The sequence below is a fragment of the Biomphalaria glabrata genome, chromosome 2 (assembly GCF_947242115.1).
Source record: "Biomphalaria glabrata chromosome 2, xgBioGlab47.1, whole genome shotgun sequence".
NCBI lineage: Eukaryota > Metazoa > Mollusca > Gastropoda > Planorbidae > Biomphalaria > Biomphalaria glabrata.
Genome location: NC_074712.1, coordinates 36,299,264 through 36,317,698, shown reverse-complemented (window position 1 = coordinate 36,317,698; position 18,435 = coordinate 36,299,264). Strand labels below are relative to the sequence as shown.

General features: G+C 40.5%; 1 protein-coding gene across 1 annotated transcript in view; it reads right to left on the bottom strand.

Annotated features, from left to right (window-relative positions):
• Positions 1-260: 260 nt before the first annotated feature.
• Positions 261-18,435, bottom strand: part of LOC106051285 (rhodopsin-like) — a 59,073-nt gene continuing 40,898 nt past the window's right edge. Inside the window, exons 2-4 of the mRNA XM_056020277.1 lie at positions 15,106-15,399; positions 4,339-4,472; positions 261-2,625 (exon numbers count right to left, since the gene is read on the bottom strand). Coding sequence (XP_055876252.1) covers positions 1,265-2,625; positions 4,339-4,472; positions 15,106-15,278 — 1,668 coding nt within the window. The 5' untranslated portion in view covers positions 15,279-15,399 and the 3' untranslated portion in view covers positions 261-1,264. The remainder of the gene's footprint in view (positions 2,626-4,338; positions 4,473-15,105; positions 15,400-18,435) is intronic.

The following is an 18,435-nucleotide window of genomic DNA, read 5'->3' as shown; positions in this document are numbered from 1 at the left end:
AAAATAGTATCACTAAGTAGCGTATGCCATTTCAATTATGCACCAGTGAACATAAATTCTGTAGTCTCTCCACAAGTATGCTCCCCCGCCTTCACCAGCTATTATAGATTTACCAGTAAGAATTCCTATCTATCTAATTGTGATTCAACACAACTAACTGTCCAGTGGTTTAAATATCTTGAAATACCATCTATGGACAAGAATAGAAATACTAATGGCTACTATTTCTTGATTTGTTATTTAGAGATGAAAGTATTTGGAACTGAAGCTTGAAATGACGAGGCAGTCACTTCCAGTCCTTCATCTTGACTTGTTGTTTAGAGATGAAAGTATTTGGAACTGAAGCTTGAAATGACGAGGCAGTCACTTCCAGTCCTTCATCTTGACTTGTTGTTTAGAGATGAAAGTATTTGGAACTGAAGCTTGAAATGACGAGGCAGTCACTTCCAGTCCTTCATCTTGACTTGTTGTTTAGAGATGAAAGTATTTGGAACTGAAGCTTGAAATGACGAGGCAGTCACTTCCAGTCCTTCATCTTGACTTGTTGTTTAGAGATGAAAGTATTTGGAACTGAAGCTTGAAATGACGAGGCAGTCACTTCCAGTCCTTCATCTTGACTTGTTGTTTAGAGATGAAAGTATTTGGAACTGAAGCTTGAAATGACGAGGCAGTCACTTCCAGTCCTTCATCTTGACTTGTTGTTTAGAGATGAAAGTATTTGGAACTGAAGCTTGAAATGACGAGGCAGTCACTTCCAGTCCTTCATCTTGACTTGTTTAGAGATGAAAGTATTTGGAACTGAAGCTTGAAATGACGAGGCAGTCACTTCCAGTCCTTCATCTTGACTTGTTTAGAGATGAAAGTATTTGGAACTGAAGCTTGAAATGACGAGGCAGTCACTTCCAGTCCTTCATCTTGTCTACCCAATAGTTCTCAGATTCTTTTAGCATTTTTTATTTTCTTGAGGGTGACCTCGGCATAAACTTTTTCTTTGGATGTCATTTTTTAGTTCTAAAAGTAACCGTTATTTGTATGAGGAAAATCGGGGAACAAAATGTTTATGTAGGTTAGACAATTTTATTATCGATTAATCAACAGCAAATATCTTTACATGTAATCATCAAATAATAAATATTGATATAAACACTATGTAACATGTGTATCACAAGAACACGGGAGACCACACACGATGTTAGCTTGATGGGGAAAGTGTGGATCCTAGTTTAACATTCCTTCAGGCTTCCAACTGCCGTTTGTTGTTCCCTCAACAAGAATGACTGTTTGTAGTCAGAGAAGATAAGAATCGTTGGCTTCGGAAATGGAAAGGCCGAGTCTTGTGCAATGGAGAAGCCGAGCACAGTGACTTGATAATTCGTTTCCTGACTTTAGGGTGGCTGATAGAATAAAGTAACGGGTTGAACACCATGGACGTCTTAGCAATGAGGCTGGGAATAGCGGATGTGACGTAGGATATCTGCGTCTGGTCGCCGAACAAACCAATCAGGCTAACGATCATGTACGGACTCCATGACAGCATGAACGCCAGCAGAAGGAACATGATGATTTTGATTGTTTTATGCTCACAGTGAAGTCTGTACCGGTGGTGCTTGAGGAGAAGCTTTGAGCCTATGGCGTTGTAGTACCTGAGCCGTATCTTGCTGAAGGCAGCGTTTTCGAGACGGTTTGAGAACATAGACTTGACGGTCATTCGGTGTTTGGAAGCGTAGGACTGGGTCAACTCTCCATCCCCATTGCCAAAGTTTCTCTCATTCATCTCGGCGAGGCGTCCCTCCGTGTACACGTCAGTAGCGTGTCGGATGAAACTGAGGTTCAGATTGGTGGCGGCCAGCTGCTTCTTGTCACCGCTAGTTCTGAACGTGGCGCTGTAAGTTCGATACTCGCCGAGATCGGCTCTGGCCTTAAGAGAGTAAGGGCTCTGCGCTTCGCTGAGCAGCACAGCGCCTACAACCGTCTGAGAATTCTGCTTGTAAACACCTCTTTGCATGTCCGTGGACGACGTATCGCGGTTCGTCCATCTTTGTCTACTGTGAAACACCACTCTGTTGACATTATGGTCCCTGTGGGCATTGCTGCAATCGACATAATTGGAGTCGCTCGACCCGAGCGATACACTGGCTGTTGAGGTTTTTCTGTCCTTGACCCTTTTATCACTGGCCAATGAGACGATGCTGTCCATGGAGAACCTCCTCTGTCCCATCGATACGTGAGAGGACTCGCGTTCAAGTCCGCTTTTCACCTCTCTGACCGCCATCCATATCCTGGCGTAGGAGAACACCATAACTGATAGAGGCAGGAGGAAGTTTCCTGCTACCATCCCCAACACGAAGCTTCGATTCTCCCATGTCCTCGTGAGGTAATCAAACGTGCAGGTCGTTCCGATACCGTCCAAGACGTAAGCGCCCCATCCGAGAACGGGACAGAGAGCCCAGGATATGGAATAGGCCCACACAAATAATACGGCCGTGGCGGTGACGCACTTTGGAAGGTGTTGTCCAGGGTTGGGGCGACGTACCACTGCCCAGTAACGATCAGCCGCAATGACTGCCAGTGTATTAATGGTCACCAATCCTGCCACTGCCGTCAGGAAAGCATAAATTTGGCAAACTGTAAGATGGAAACAAGAAAAGTCTGCATTAAGTCTTGTAAGTGTTGTGCTTATGTATGTTTGATTACTGTATAAAATACACACGTCCTTATTTAACGAACTAACGCTATTATTCTCCTCAGCCCTATTGGAGATAAGTCATCTTAATTATTCCTACATTCCCGGGTACAAATCCTCACCAGGACTCTATACTTAGGACGTTCGGATCGGCAGACTAGCGTTGAACCCAGAGTTATGCAAATGTGAAGGGCGCTTAGATGTCTTCAACAAGTTTGTAGTAATTGCAGAGCGTTCCCGCTAACGCGATTCTACTTAGCTCTTTCTCATGCCAGAATGGTGTATGTCTCTCTACTGGGGTACATCGTTCTGTTTTATGACTTCAGCATGACAAAACGTCTTGCTTAAAACAACGAAGATAGTCTTACGACAATGACGCCCATTACAGACGGAGGCCTACGTTCGCTATGTGGGCGTCCGGTCATTTCATCCCCGCCCAACATGAAAAATAGTGCGATCTAGATGCCAGGAGAAAGCATGTCTAACAAAAAATAGTGCGATCTAGATGCCTGGAGAAAGCGTGTCTAGCATAAAAATAGTGCGATCTAGATGCCAGGAGAAAGCATGTCTAACATAAAAATAGTGCGATCTAGATGCCAGGAGAAAGCATGTCTAACATAAAAATAGTGCGATCTAGATGCCAGGAGAAAGCATGTCTAACATAAAAATAGTGCGATCTAGATGCCAGGAGAATGCGTGTCAGACCCCAAGCTGGCTAAAGGGAAAACAAACGTACATTTTTCGTCTAACTATGACACAGAAAAGTTTGAGAAACAATGGTTTGACCAATCTTTTACCTAGAAAAGGTTTGAGAAAAAATGGTTTGACCAATCTATTACCTCTTCCCTAACACCAATCGTCTTCTGTTACGTCTTACGCAAAACAAAGATATTGAAGTATCGCCATGATTATACAGTCAAAAATATCGCCATGATTATACAGTCACAAATATCGCCATGATTATACAGTCACAAATGTGATACACGGCCTACACTGTCTACAAAAAAATAGGTTATAATTTAATTTAAAGTGTGATGTAAAATTGATACACAATATGTATGTGTGTCTTTACTAAGGCTAAAAAGAAACGTATTGCTGATCAAGTTTATTCAAATCTCTAGGGAGCTTGCAGAATAAATTAAGCACATAGACATTTGTAGTGATCACGTTACATTGTTATCAAAATGAATTTTATCGCCATCTAATACATACATTGTACAATCATTTCTTCATCCCGTTGGTTAACAAAAAAAAAATAAATAAATAAAAAATCACCTACTTATATTAAGTTATTAAGTTAGATTTAATTTCGAGTCTGTCACAAAAATAATGTGTAATAAAATAGATTCTATGTTTCTTACTAAACACTCGTACACAGTGTTTCTCAAACCTTCGTATTCAGACCAGTTTGTCATCAAATTTCCGCTTTAAGATGTTTTGAAAAAAAAATGTATTCCCACTGGCTTGATAAGAGAGTGTATGTGTATCATATTGAAATCTTCTTGTGGATGTGTACATTTATCAACCGAACATTTAAGTACGTTAAGAATTCGAGATCGAAAAGCTAGGCGTAGCTGGTGGATAAAAACTGGTACCGGTAATCTAGATCTAACGAAATAAAATTATCTTTTAAAATGGAAACTAGAACTACTGACCTTTCCATCCAAATGACCAATGGTTATGAAAACTTGCTGCCGCCAACAAAGGGAAGTCAATGGAACACATGAGCAAGTCACCAACCGCCAAATTAATGATGAGAATGTTGGACCGCGTACGGAGATCCTTATATCTGAAATGTTTGGAAAAGTAAGTGAACATTGTGTACAGTGTTTGTGTATAGTGTTTATGTACAGTGTTTGTGTACATTGTTTGTGTACAGTGTTTGTGTACATTGTTTGTGTACAGTGTTTGTGTACAGTGTTTGTGTACAGTGTTTATGTACAGTGTTTGTGTACAGTGTTTGTGTACAGTGTTTATGTACAGTGTTTGTGTACAGTGTTTATGTACAGTGTTTATGTACAGTGTTTGTGTACAGTGTTTATGTACGTAAACGTTTGGGTGCAGCATTTGTGTATTTTAAAACAAAACATTCAACAATAGTACAACAAGAGATCAAATGTATCTTGGTATAAAGCATGGGCGTAGCCAGGGGGGGGGGTTCTTGGGGTTCAAACCCCCCCCGAAATGAAACCCCCCCCCCCAAGGGGGGAAAGATCGGAATTTAGTGACTGATTTTTTCTTTGATTTTGTTTATTTTAGGTGAGATTTTAATACTAAACCATCACTTGCCCCAGCACAACCAAAGAGGTTTTGAGTTTAAAACCCCCTACCAGGGGGTTCGAGTTTAAAACCCCCTACCAGGGGGTTCGAGTTTAAAACCCCCTACCAGGGGGTTCGAGTTTTAAAACCCCTACCAGAGGGGTTCGAATAAAAAAAACCCTACCAGGGGTTTTCAGTTTAAAAACCCCTACCAGGGGGTTCGAGTTTAAAACCCCTACCAGAGGGGTTCGAATTTAAAAACCCCTACCAGGGGTTTTGAGTTTAAAAACCCCTATCAGGGGGTTTTGCAGTTAACTCCCCCTCTTCTATAAAACAAAACAAAAAAATGCAAACGAAAATCCCCTAATTCCAAGAGCACAGTTAAGGAAGATTTTGATTTTAAAACCCCCTCTAAAATTTACGATAAACCCCCTCTTCAACATAAAAAAAAAGCTAATTACGCACTCAAAATGTTATGAGCGTAGCTAAATGGGTTTTGACTCAGTTTTGAGTTTATTATACACTCAAAATGTTATAAGTGTAGTCAAAGGGGTTGTGAGTTTAAACTCCCCTCCAGTGGAGTTTGAAGCTAAAAAGTACCTCTTTAATATAAATAAAAGCAAATTACTCACTCTAAAATCTATTAGCGTAGCCAAAGGGGTTTTGAGTTTAAACCCCCCGCCAGGGGGGTTTGAGGCTAAAAAATACATCTTCGGTGTAAGAAAAAAGCAAATTACGCGCTGAAAATGCTATGAGCGTTGCCAAAAGGGGTTTTGAGTTTAAACCCCCATTCAGAGGGGTTTGATGCTAAAAATACCTCTTCAATATAAAAAAAGCAATTTCTACACTAAAATTATTTGAGCGTAGCCAATCCAATCGGGGGTTTTGAGTTTAAACCCCTCTTCTACAGATGGCTTTTTTTTTAAAGTTTATAACCCCTCCAGATGGTTTTGAGTTTAAATCCCCCTACAGAGAATTTTGAGGTGGAAAACCCCCAACAGATGATTTTGACCATAAAACTTCTCTTTTCGATATAAAATCTAACGCAAACTACAGTCACTTAATTCCAAGAGCGTATTCAAAGCGTATTCATTTTTACCAGTGGCAGGGCTCCATTAATAAACTGCATTGAATAGTCATCTGCCGAAATTGAAAAACACTAAATGTGGCTCAACAAAGATGGCTAAGACAGATTTTAAGAGTCAGTTATAGAGATCGGCTCTAAATCAAGGACATCCTATGACGAACTGGGAGTCGCATGAGGTTTACGGGACATGTTCTCCGACAAAATGAATTACGCATAAGAAGAGTTGCAATGATATTCTAGTACAACTTGACGCCACTCATTCATGGGAAGAGGCTTCAGACGATACCAGTGACAGATTATTATGGAAACAGCTTGACGGCAAATGCGCCGAACGTCAGTAAGAATAGCACATTAGGTTTTTGAAATAGAACTTTTTAATAGCAGAAAAATGCACTGTAGATACCTCAGAATATGCATTTTGTTGGCTTTCAATATCAGAAATAGTGCTTGGTGGCGGGGCTTCGCCCCGCGCTGGGGGAGCGGCAGACCCCATTGCTAATTGTGTCAGGAAATCTACAATTTTTCCACTAACTCATGGAAGAACCTATTCTAGGGCACAATAAACGTCTTCCGAAAGAATGAAGGGTCAGAATGTAATAAAGATTATGTACACACACACACACACATAAATACATATAATTTTTTTTGGGGGGTCGGGGGGGGGGGGAAGAAAAAAATCCCCCCCAAAACCCCCTCCGAAATAAAATCCTGGCTACGCCCATGGTATAAAGTATCCTCAATTTATAGATGCATTAAGTTTCTTAATGTTATCTTCTTATCTTATAAAATACAGGCGTTACTTCAAAAAAGAAGATGATGTTCTATGCGTTTTCGTAGGTCAATCTAGTCATTCATGTTAACCAATGACTTAAATTCTGCCAAATCATTGGTTTTCCTGCTCTAATAGGAAAATAATACATATTCTGTTATTCACTGCACTTTATTAATGGAGCCCAGCGAATGGTAGAAATGTGTAACCCCTCTTAGCTACGCTCATGGAATTTGATGACTGTAGATTTTATATCGAAAAGGGAAGTTTTATCGTCAAAACCATCTGTTGGGGGGGGGGGGGGTCTTAAACAAAAAAAATCTCTGGAGTTGTTTTTTTTTAAATAAACTCAAAAACCCCCTAGTTACGCTCATAGAATCAGGTGACTGTAGTTTGCTTTAGAATAATGTTGAAGAAGGTTTGGGCCATTCAACCAATATGGCTGTCTACCGCTGGGAGTCCTCAGACAGGACACGGGATGGGGGAATCCCATTCTAGGCCTGGTTGTTGGATAAAAGTCTTTCTAACAATCAACGGGATAATGGTGCCCACGTAGGCGCCGATTCCCTACTGGACTTCACTGAAGGTGACTTGTATGCTTTAGTCTTCTATTGAAGAGGCGGTTTTATCATAAAATAAAATTTCGGAGGGAAATTTAAACTTAAAATCCCCCTTGGCTACGCTCGTGGTATTTGGTGACTGTCGTTTGTATTATTTTTTGTTTTATAGAAGAGAGGGGTTTTAACCTCAACCTCCCCCCCGGAGGGGATTTTAACTCTCCACCCCCCCCCCTCATTTGGCCGCGCTGGGGCAAGTGATGGTGTAGAATTAAAATCTCACCTAAAATAAACAAAAATCAAAGCAAAAAAATCAGTCATAAAATTCCACTCCCCTGCATGGGCAGAATTTTGTTTCGGGGGAGGGGGATTGAGCCCCCAACCCCACTGGCTACGCCCATGATTAGAGTGAACTGCTGACATTAACTAGCAGTTATCAATAAGACATGAATATTAACACAATATTAATATTTATACATGACTAGTCAACTATTCTCTAGAACTAGAATAACAAAAACCTTATCATACAGTCCGTGCTAGTCTATAATTATTGCTCAGCCGACCGTTCGACAATTGAACTATCGGTACTAAGATAAGCAAGAATCAGGCCCTAGAATAGCCAAGTGATCTGACATGTCTGACCTTCAGATTACACAAAAAGAGATAAAATAACACAACTACAAGACCAAATCTCTACAACTTCCGTAGAAGATGTGGACTCTTTTTGGCCAGACTCCCAATTCGTGGCTGTAGACGTGTACACGTATGCGAGCGTTAGTTATGGTCTAGCTGACCAGAGGTCAGTGCCGGGGCTTATTGCTGGCACCCATGGAATGTAACGATCTAAAGAGCTCTATGAAATCAATATAATGATGTGCCTGGCTGACCCCCCTCCCCCCCAAACTTCTTCCCAGCTGCTAATAACAGCTTACAGCACATAGCTTTCCCCATCAATCTTAAATCTCTGCAAAGCGTTTAAGGGAGGGGAACTACACTACAAACAAAGAAAGAAAGCGATATTCAACGGATCTCGTTTAGTGTTCAATTGTCTAGATTTGTGCTTGTAATTTTATCTACCATTGGTGTTAGCTGCCATACACCGTTTTATACAAATTGAAAATTACAGGGCCTACTAGTGCTAGAGTGTAGACTTCTAGCTCTGTTGGGAATTTGCAAGATATATTCTAAACACAGTTCTGGCCACTTTGCATTTCATTTCTTCAGATAAGGTTTTACATTTTTAAAGCAATCAAATAAACAGCAATAGGGAAAAAAAAAAGATAAGACGATGTGAAGAAACGTGGAGGCGATATAAACAGACTTTAGAAAAATACAAGAAAATAAAGAGAAATACAAGGAGAAATTTTTAATAAACACATGGGCCTAAAATTAACAATGTCAAGGACGACATTCCGAAAGAAATAAGAATTTATTTGGGTTACAAGAGAATGAGCTTAAAAATTTCTAGATTTTATACTGCAAATAACGGGAAAAAAAATTAAATTTAAAATTCATAGATTTTCATCACTTCCTATAGTCTGTACACCGGAGACTCCAAAAGTTTTTAATCATTTTCTCGGGGGAATTGTTTATATGACAAGTCAAAAACTCGCTGTCAGAGTCACTCAAATTTATCACAGCATTAATTATTATTTTTCATTAGTTATTTATTTTATTTTAATTATTTCCCCATCCTACCCCCCAATTCTTCCCCCGCACCACCTTTTCCGCTCCAGGCTAGACTTAGTTGACCACATTGGAGATAGCTAGGCCACGTCTTTCATTTTCTTCCCTTGACCGGGGCAAAGATACGCCCAGACTCTTTGATCTTATCAGCAGGATGTCTGACAGCCGCAGTGGACCCCACCTTGTGTGGAATGCAAGTCACTCCTCCCCCCCCCCTCCTTTCTCCTATGTCTCTCTTTGATCTAGGAGACAACGAGGACAAATCCGCCCATTTGTCGTGCGCATCTGGTAGGGTATTTTCGTTTGAGCACCATAAGGTCTTATTAGTTCTGTTTCTAAGGATGCGCTATGTTGGTGTCATTGTTCTCTTGTTGTGCCTTGAGATGAGTCTCGAAGGCGGATGAAGTCGCTAGACATGAACGGGAGGAGAAGGCCAGGCGTGAGGAACACGAGAGGTGGAAGGAGAGAGATGCTAGAGAGGAGCTCAAGAGAAAAGATGAACTGGAGTTGGCAAGGCTTAAAGAGAAGTCGGCGCCAGAGGTAGGTGCAGTGGTAGGTCAGGCAGTTGAGGTGCGACAAAAGAATGTCTTGGACAGGCTAGACAAGAACTTCCAAGGCATGAAGGAAGAGGACGATCTTCTGGCGTACCTGACGCACTTCGAGGCCGTAGCAGCAAGGTGTAAGATTGAGAGTAAAGAGTGGGCCCTACTGTTGTCCTACAAACTGACGACACCTCTCAAAAACTTTATGTTGAGGGACAGTCTGTTCCTCAGCGACAAGTATGAGGATGTCAAAACGGCACTTCTCCGCCACGCAGACATCAATGCGGAGACATGCCGCAAAAGGTTCCACCGGGTCAAACCACGGCAGAATGACTTCCGTGGGTATGTGACTGAGCGGAGGACCGCGCTGGACAACTGGTGCAAAATGGCCGAGGTAGGAAAGACAGTAGATGAGATAAAAGATCTTCTGATTAAAGACGGGATACTTGAAAGTGTATCAAGTGAAGTGTACAGGCAGCTTGTCTTAAACAAACATAGTACGGTAGAGAACATGCTTGAGGTAATCGAAGGTTTTAAGGTAGCTGATTCGAATGTTTCAATTAGTAAAGAAGAAACTGTGTATGTGGCAGCAGCATGTTGTGAGTCTGTGATAAAGCAGAGTCCAGTGGTTAAAAGAAAGGTAATTGTTTGTTTCAGTTGTGGTGAGCAAGGTCATAAATCAGCTGAGTGCCCTAATGAATTTGTTGCCCAAAATAATGAGACAGATGTTGAGGATGTAGATCCCAATGATATTGTCAGTGACCAAGACCAGCGATCCAGACATAGATGACTAGAGGGTCGTCGCGATTCGGAAGGTCGCCGTAGGTATAAGTTAATGCCGGATCGTTATACAGTTACTATTAGGAATTTGCCATTCAATGTTAACTGGCAAAAGCTTAAGGATAGGTTTAGGGAGTTTGGTTTGTTTGGGTTTGTGGAGGTTTTAGAGGCAAACGGGAAGTCCATGGGTGTTGGACATGTAAGGTTTAAGAAATTAGCAGACGTTGCTAAGGCCGTTAGATATTTGGACAGGTCGAAATTTGGTAGTAGAAGTATTGTGGTAGTCCCTCATCGTGTGAGCGCAAGAGGTTGACGTGATGGTTAAGTTAGTAATTTGGTCGCATCGGTAAATTTTGCGGGCGTGGTTTGATAGGTTAGCACACACATGAAAGTATTGCGTTACTAGTTGGTTGAGTAATTGGTAGAAGAGTAAAATGTACATGATGAAGCTCAGGTAATAGAGCATATACTAGCATAAAAGTACAATCTTATCCTAAATGAATTTAGCAATTGGATCTGGGTTACGAATCTAGTTGCATTTTCTGTCGTATAGGATGAAGATAACTAATGACATGCAGAATTGTACCGCGGGTGGTATAATACTAGCATTATCTTGTTCAACTGTTTTCCTTTTAAAGATATCTAGGTTAAACGAATGTTTAAGGCTTAAAGTGGTCTAGAGGGCTGAAAAAAATTAATACATGTAATTATTAATCGCGTTGGCGGTTTTGTACAGTAGGTTCGCCAGGGTACGCGGAGTTGTTTCATGCTACTGATCTATTGTGTCGGGGTAGGTCTGTTAAGGTGCACTGGAATCATGAGTGCGCGGAGGCTTTGAGCAGGGTGCAGGCGTATCTGTGTAGGTACCCCATTCTTCGTTTGCCTGATCCTTCATTGCCATTTTTTCTTCAGACCGATGCTTCGGACAAAGGAATCTCCGGTATACTGAGTCAGTGCGTGAAAGGTGTTCTGCATCCCGTCAAGTATGTGAGTCGCAAGTTGTTGCCTCGGGAGCAGAGGTATTCCATCATCGAGAGAGAAGGCTTGGCTATTGTATTTGCCATTAGAAAACTGGACAGATACCTTAGGGGAACGACGTTTCACCTTCAGACAGACCACAAGGCCTTGGCTTACCTCCGGAGCACGAACTTTACGAACCACCGTGTTACGAGGTGGGCGCTGATGCTTCAGGACTACAATTTCGACGTGTGTCACATAAAAGGAGAGGACAATATACTTGCAGACTTGTGCTCAAGACTGGTGTGATTCGCACAAAAAGACTATTTTATTATAGCTATTGCTTGCTATGTATGAATATGTATGTAATATGTATTGCTTGTTTTATTATGCAATGTAATGTTATAATGTTTTATGATGGATGTTGTTCTTTGCGACATCATCTCTGTGAATAATTCTGTGATTCTTCGGCTTCAATGTTGGGCAATGTGTCCTAATTTCTTTTGCTGTCTCTATACTTCAGTTTTCAATTTTTTTTGAAGACTGGACTTGTTTTCGCAAGATCCAGTTAAGGGGAGAGGGGGGATGTCGTGCGCATCTGGTAGGGTATTTTCGTTTGAGCACCATAAGGTCTTATTAGTTCTGTTTCTAAGGATGCGCTATGTTGGTGTCATTGTTCTCTTGTTGTGCCTTGAGATGAGTCTCTTTGTGTTCTCTTGGTGTGCCTTGAGATTGAGTTATCTGTGTGGTGTTATTCCCCAGTATTGGGTAAGTTAGTTTATTTTACTATCTTCTACATGTCGTAGCTTTACAATCGTTTCTTTAATAATCGTGAGAATGGCGGTATCAAAGGAGTGTGTATTTTTCTTATCTAGGGACGCAGGCTTGGGACTCCGCTGGAGTCAAGTCTGAGTTGTAGGCTTTGTAGTTGACTATTGCCCGTTGGCGTTGGGTTGGCGTTGTGAAGCCTGATTGACTATGGCACTGAGATTAAGGTGTGCTATAGCCCTTTGAATGTAATCTGTAATTGCCATTGATATTTATTCATAATGTATGCCTCATAATATCATATATATCATTAACTCATTAAACCTTTGTTGTTATATGCAATATTGTTATTCACTAGTATACGTTAATATTTGGTTTATTCGTTCCTAGATATTTATTGTATAAATTGATTACTAGACTGTTAGGGGTGCCCAGGCAGACGAGCCAAGGCTAAATTATAACCCCGGCATAAAGTAATAAACACTGCTCAGGTGGGGAACCCGGCGGAGTACATCATACCCTAGATAAGAGCGAGGACAAAACCCACCTGACACCATTGACCTCCCAATGTGTGAATCCCATCTCTTGTCGGACTTCACCCACGTGTAAGATAATTCTAAGCCTAGGACATTTCCGGTTTCCGCCCACATTTTCCAGGCCTTTGTATATAAGGTAAATTAAAACAAGCCAGACTCTCTTTCATTCTCATTCGAGCTGAGCTATCGAGTCTGGACTATATCATTTATCCTTTCTCCTAGAGGAATACCTGGTGGTAAGCCGAACTTAATCACAAGTTCCATCTTAGTTACTTTGTGCTATTTCCATTGGATATTATCATGTGAATTTTGCTTAGTTCATTTATATTTAATTAGTGCATTGTGTATTTCTCACTGGCGTAAGTAGAGAACATAGACATGTCCTATGTATGTATTTATGAATTGCATTAATCTATTAATGCTACGTTGCTCAATTGATCGTTGATGCAACCATATATATTTGTACACCTTATTTTATTTCCTTTATCTCGGTTGACAGCCTTGATAATTTTACTAGCGCACTAATACTGCGTCTAGAAAAGAGTTATGAATTATCTCCCCTTTACTCATTTTACTCTAATGATAGTTGCGCCGCTTGAACGGACACCCTCTCCATTCAAGCGCGCTCCATTGTTCTCGACCCACGGTCATATGTAAACAATCGTCTGGGTCGCTGACCACCGCCCATTTCTCCCCCCCCCTCTCTTTCTCTATCCACCTGTGTTGTTTATTTGAGATTATTATTTCCCCTTCTATGTACATTCTTATATTATTATTTCCCCTTTTATGTACATTTCCATATTGCTACTATCTGCCATCTATTCTCCAAATCCCATTTGTCGTCATCTCCCCATTGTGCTCTAAAGCAATTTTACCAATCTGACGAATGCACCTCAGTCGAGGGCATCGATAAGATGCATGAGAGACATGTCCTAACTGGTCTTTATTTATCCGCAGCCTTCCTCAGGTGTCTGCCTATTTATCGGATTACTTACCTGCCTATTTATTTATTGGATCAACGATCTATTTACCTGCATCTGTGCTTAGTGCTATTCAGCACTGCACTTGCCTACTGAGATCTAATCAACTCTACCACTTGGCGCTATCGGCATTGCCCGCCTATTCGACAGCCCACCTGTCAAGCTATTAGGCGCGACGTCCCTATAGACCCAGATCTGTGTGAGACGTCATAGCTACGCCAACCCTCTGCAACTCACTGGACATATCCTGTCAACTACGCTGCCCAGGCAGATCCGCTCTGCCCGCAGTACACTTGTGCCCACGGTAGCCGGCCACCCGCCCTACTGTGCCCACTACAGATATTAGATTTTGGGATTGAAACTCCACAAGAACTATATCACCGGCGTCCCTCTATCCGCTAGAGCGCCACCTCCAGCTGCAGAACCTCAAGCCAGGACACAGCCAGCTGCGACATCAACAGGAATACCAGCTAAGTCAGAGGACAAAGTGACATACTCTCTTATTAGGTGCAAGAGTGATGATTAAACATAGAATATACTAGAGATAGATGCAAACCCTCCCCCTTTTTATTCTTATATGTATATTTATGTAAATAAATATTCTTCATTTTTAACTTTTGTATCTATCTTTCATTGCTTTGTCTCGTTGCGTGTCTGCTCCCGATTCATATGCTGATAGGTTGGTGTGTGATAGCTTTAAAAATAATCATCCCCTAGACATTAAACGCGCCAAACACACGTCACATTTCCCCACCTGTCACAGTTTATATGGGAAGGCCAGGCATAGTTCAATAATAGGAATTTTCTTCAATGTACAATCGAAATTTCTACTAAAGCCTGCCCGTCTATTTGACAAACTATCAGCTTCTTGTTTTATTCTCAGTATCCAATTTGTCTAACTACCTCAATACACCCACATACTAACTTAAACAGCTATTCATTCACTTTGACCAATAATACACTGTAACAAAGTGAAATCATTTAACCCACCCACCAACTAACCTATTAACTTTTAGAACACATTTGTTTTTGCTTGTTTGTTTTTGCTTGTGCATCTTCTCCATCTTTCTCCCATTTTTTAAAATGTCTTCTTCTCTCTTTCTCCCCCCTCACTCTGTATCCTCTCTCCTCTCTCTGTCTCCTTCTCTCTCTCTCTTTGTCTCTTTCTTTCTCTCTCTCTCTTCTTCTCTGTTTCCTTCTAGCTATCTCTCTGTCTCCTTCGCTCTCTCTCTCCCTGTCTCTCCTTGTGTCTCTCCCTGTCTCTCTCTGTCTATCGTTGTGTCTCTCCCTGTCTCTCCTTGTGTCTCTCATTGTGTCTCTCTCTATCTCTCTCCCTGTCTTTATCTCTCTCCCTCCTCTCTCTGTCTCCTCTGTATATTATTTTACTCCAGGCTAATGTCCCGCCAATTTTCTCAAACTACAGTTATCTCTGAGACCAAAACACAAAACATTAAAACAATCTTAGGAATTGTCAACTTAAAACAAATAGAATCACATTTACCTAATACAAATGAATACCACCAGAGCGTTGCCACAGACAGATGCCATTGCCACGATCGTAATAAACACTCCCACAGCGAAGTGGACAGCGGCCGCTGGGGACTCTTGTCCAGTCCAGTGGACATGGGTCAGTGCTGAATGGGCCGTGCTGTTCATCGCAGGCTCCGCGTACATTGAACAACTTCGAAGGGCACAGGGGCGGTCTAGACGCTGGGGGCTTCTATTTGACCAGCCATCATTCCAGTATGATCAATGTATAGCTCGAACCGCTGGCCATCCATCCTTATGTCAGAGTCTGTAGACAGATACGAATGTATAGATAAGATATTTGTAGGAAAAACTATCTTCTCACCTTCAATACATATTTTACTGTCTGTCCCACGTTGTTACATTTTTATTTGTCTGTCTTTCTGTCTGCCCATCTTTGTTTCATTTCTCTTTGTCTGTCTTTCTGTCTGCCTATCTTTGTTTCTTTTCTGTTTCTGTCTTTCTGTATGTCCCATTTGTTTTATTTCTGTTTCATTTCTGTTTGTCTGTCTTTCTGTATGTTCTTCTTTGTTTCATTTCTGTTTGTCTGTCTTTCTGCCTGTCCCACTTTGATCCCTTTCTGTCTGTCTTTCTGTTTGTATGGTTTTTACTCTCAGTAATTTTCTCATCCCAACAAATCCCATACTCAAATTTCTTATCATTGAACTACACACTGGAACTCAAAACGTGTAATCCTTTTATTTTGTTGTTGAAAGAAACGCTAATGAAATTGAACAGTACAGACACTGACGTCCTGTTTCAATCTGTCACAATGACAAGTTTCATTCTATTCTCTTGCGCTGTCAATTTTGTTTATCTTGATTTATAGTTTTCACTTTTTAATCCTATCAGTGTCTGTGTTTTTTTAGAAGCATTGACGACTAAGGGATAGATCTATTTCCAGTCAAGGAAGGAACATTTTTTGTGGAATGTTGATGAATTTGAAGGGACAATTTTGAAGAAAAGAAAGAAACGAGAAACATTAAGTGGAGTTATGAACTTGTTGAGAAATTAACATATTGTTGTGAGATGAACATGTTAAGTTGAAACCTGAAAGATGAGAATTTTAAGTTGAAAGATTAAATTATATGGTGGAGTTGTCCATCTCGTATTGAACAAAATAGTTTTCATTTTAAATATTTAGTTCTTTCATCGAGAATAGTCTTAATTTATTTTTTCAATTGGTGGACACATTGAGATCCTTGACTAACAAGACAAAGACAAGCAATCACAGAAACAGTTGACAACTAGTTCAAGGTATTGGTCTTATCCCACAAACACACACAACCAACACACAATCAAACGAAATAATTAACTATGATTTTGCTCGTGTTTCAGATAATATGAAAACAATAACTTTTTAGGCAAGTTTTATTTTAGTCCGAAATTTTCCTTTAACATACTAAAAGACATATTTAGAGAAAACTAAATATTTAAAGTCTACAGCTTTAGGGGACTTTGGTCACTGTTAAGGGGACTTCAATACATTTTGTTCGCATTTAACGAATCTCGATAGTGGCAGCTTAAGAGAATAAAATAATGGCTCGTGTTTACGATAAATAAAAAATTCCTCGTTTCCCGTTCCATATGCAAGGACACATTTGTACAAATGCTCATTCTTCCCTAGTGCTATTAGAGAATGGAATGGGTTGCCTGAGCTAGCCAGGAAAACCAGTGACCTTGGTAGAATTTAAGTCATTGGTTAACATGCATGACTAGATGCATGAAGCGTAGCACGTAATCGTCTTCTATTTTTGAAGAAACGTCTGTATTATGTAAGATAGATAAAGAATAATTCTAGAAATGTTTACAAAAATGTTTTCTGAAAACATTTACAGCTACGCCAGTGGTATATAAAGTGGGCTCGGCATATGTCAATAATTAAAAGTAGTATTATTACTACGCAAATTTATATACGAAGGTGTCATGTGGTCAGCACATATGTATATTTCATTTAAATCCGTCAACCAATGTCATATACCCATCACCCATCAGAGTTGGCTGGACTTAGAAACTTCTTTAAAATCCCGACATTCAAAATCCCAGTTCTCAACGAGGTTCAAACCCGAGACCTCTCGTTCGGAAACTATCCGCTTTTTCCCTTAGCTACCACGTCTCCACAAGTTTGATCCTATGTCAGGGTCATTAGTCAGAAGTAAGGACATCAGTCCTTCCAGAAGAGAATCATTCAACCATCTCATTAGTCTATAAATTGCTAATTGGGACTAATTGGGGACGAGCCGGGTTACAGTTCCTCAAGTTATGAAATGAAACCTCTCAAAGAAACGAGCAGAGTGACACTCTGGTAGACTCGCCCTCAAGGTCGGTAGAAAAAAGGTCTGAACAGATAAAATCCAATAAATTGCACAAGGAAGAAGACTCAATGTCGTTAGCAGTCTGCCACTCTTCCTCCCCCCCTCTCTTTCACACACACACACACACACGGGCTATAGATCTAATAAAACATACTACAAAGATGTTTAACACAATTATCTGCCCCAAACATTCGAGATTCAGAGCTAACAAGAATATAATGATACAACGAATCATTAAAAACCAAAATGAGTTTGATGCGTCTTTTTTATATTTCGTGACCTTCGAGCTACTTTCCTCACAGGATGAATCAAGTAAAAAATTAAACCACACGTTAGAAAAAATTGACGGGTAACAATTAAGATTTTTATTTGTTCCATTTTTTTTCTCCAAAATAAGGGTTTCAATAAGCATTCATTTTTCTGAACTAATATTTAGGCGGTTACAATATTTTAAACAGGAAGTAGATCTAAGCAGAGGGTAAAGGTCATCTTGCTAGATAAAGTCCAAATGTGGAAGTCTGATAGAATGTCTCATCACAACCTCAGACATATTCCCAACTGAAAATACAATTAACAGCAACACTTAGCTCTATAGGCCCCCCCCCCCCCTCTCAGATCCGATTATCCCCCCCCCCCTTTTTTTTTCTTAGGCAATCTGGCGTATAGAACAGAAAATGTTCTTTATTTCAAGTGTAACAAGTCACATGACCCGTTAGCACGAGAATACGATCCTCTAAATATGTCTTCTTCAACTTATTCCTTGTGTATAAATCTCAATAGCTGTCCAATTTTTATACATATATCTAAGTTATTAAACCTAGGCGGTCCCATCAATGTCTTTGGGGAAATTTCAAATACACACAAACAGCGATATCACTTCAAATGATTTTCCACCCAGACGTGTGTCTTTCCCACTCAGAAAAAAAAAACTGAAGAAAAAAATGACAATTCGTGACATACACAATTATTAACTCTTCAAGGACGAAGCG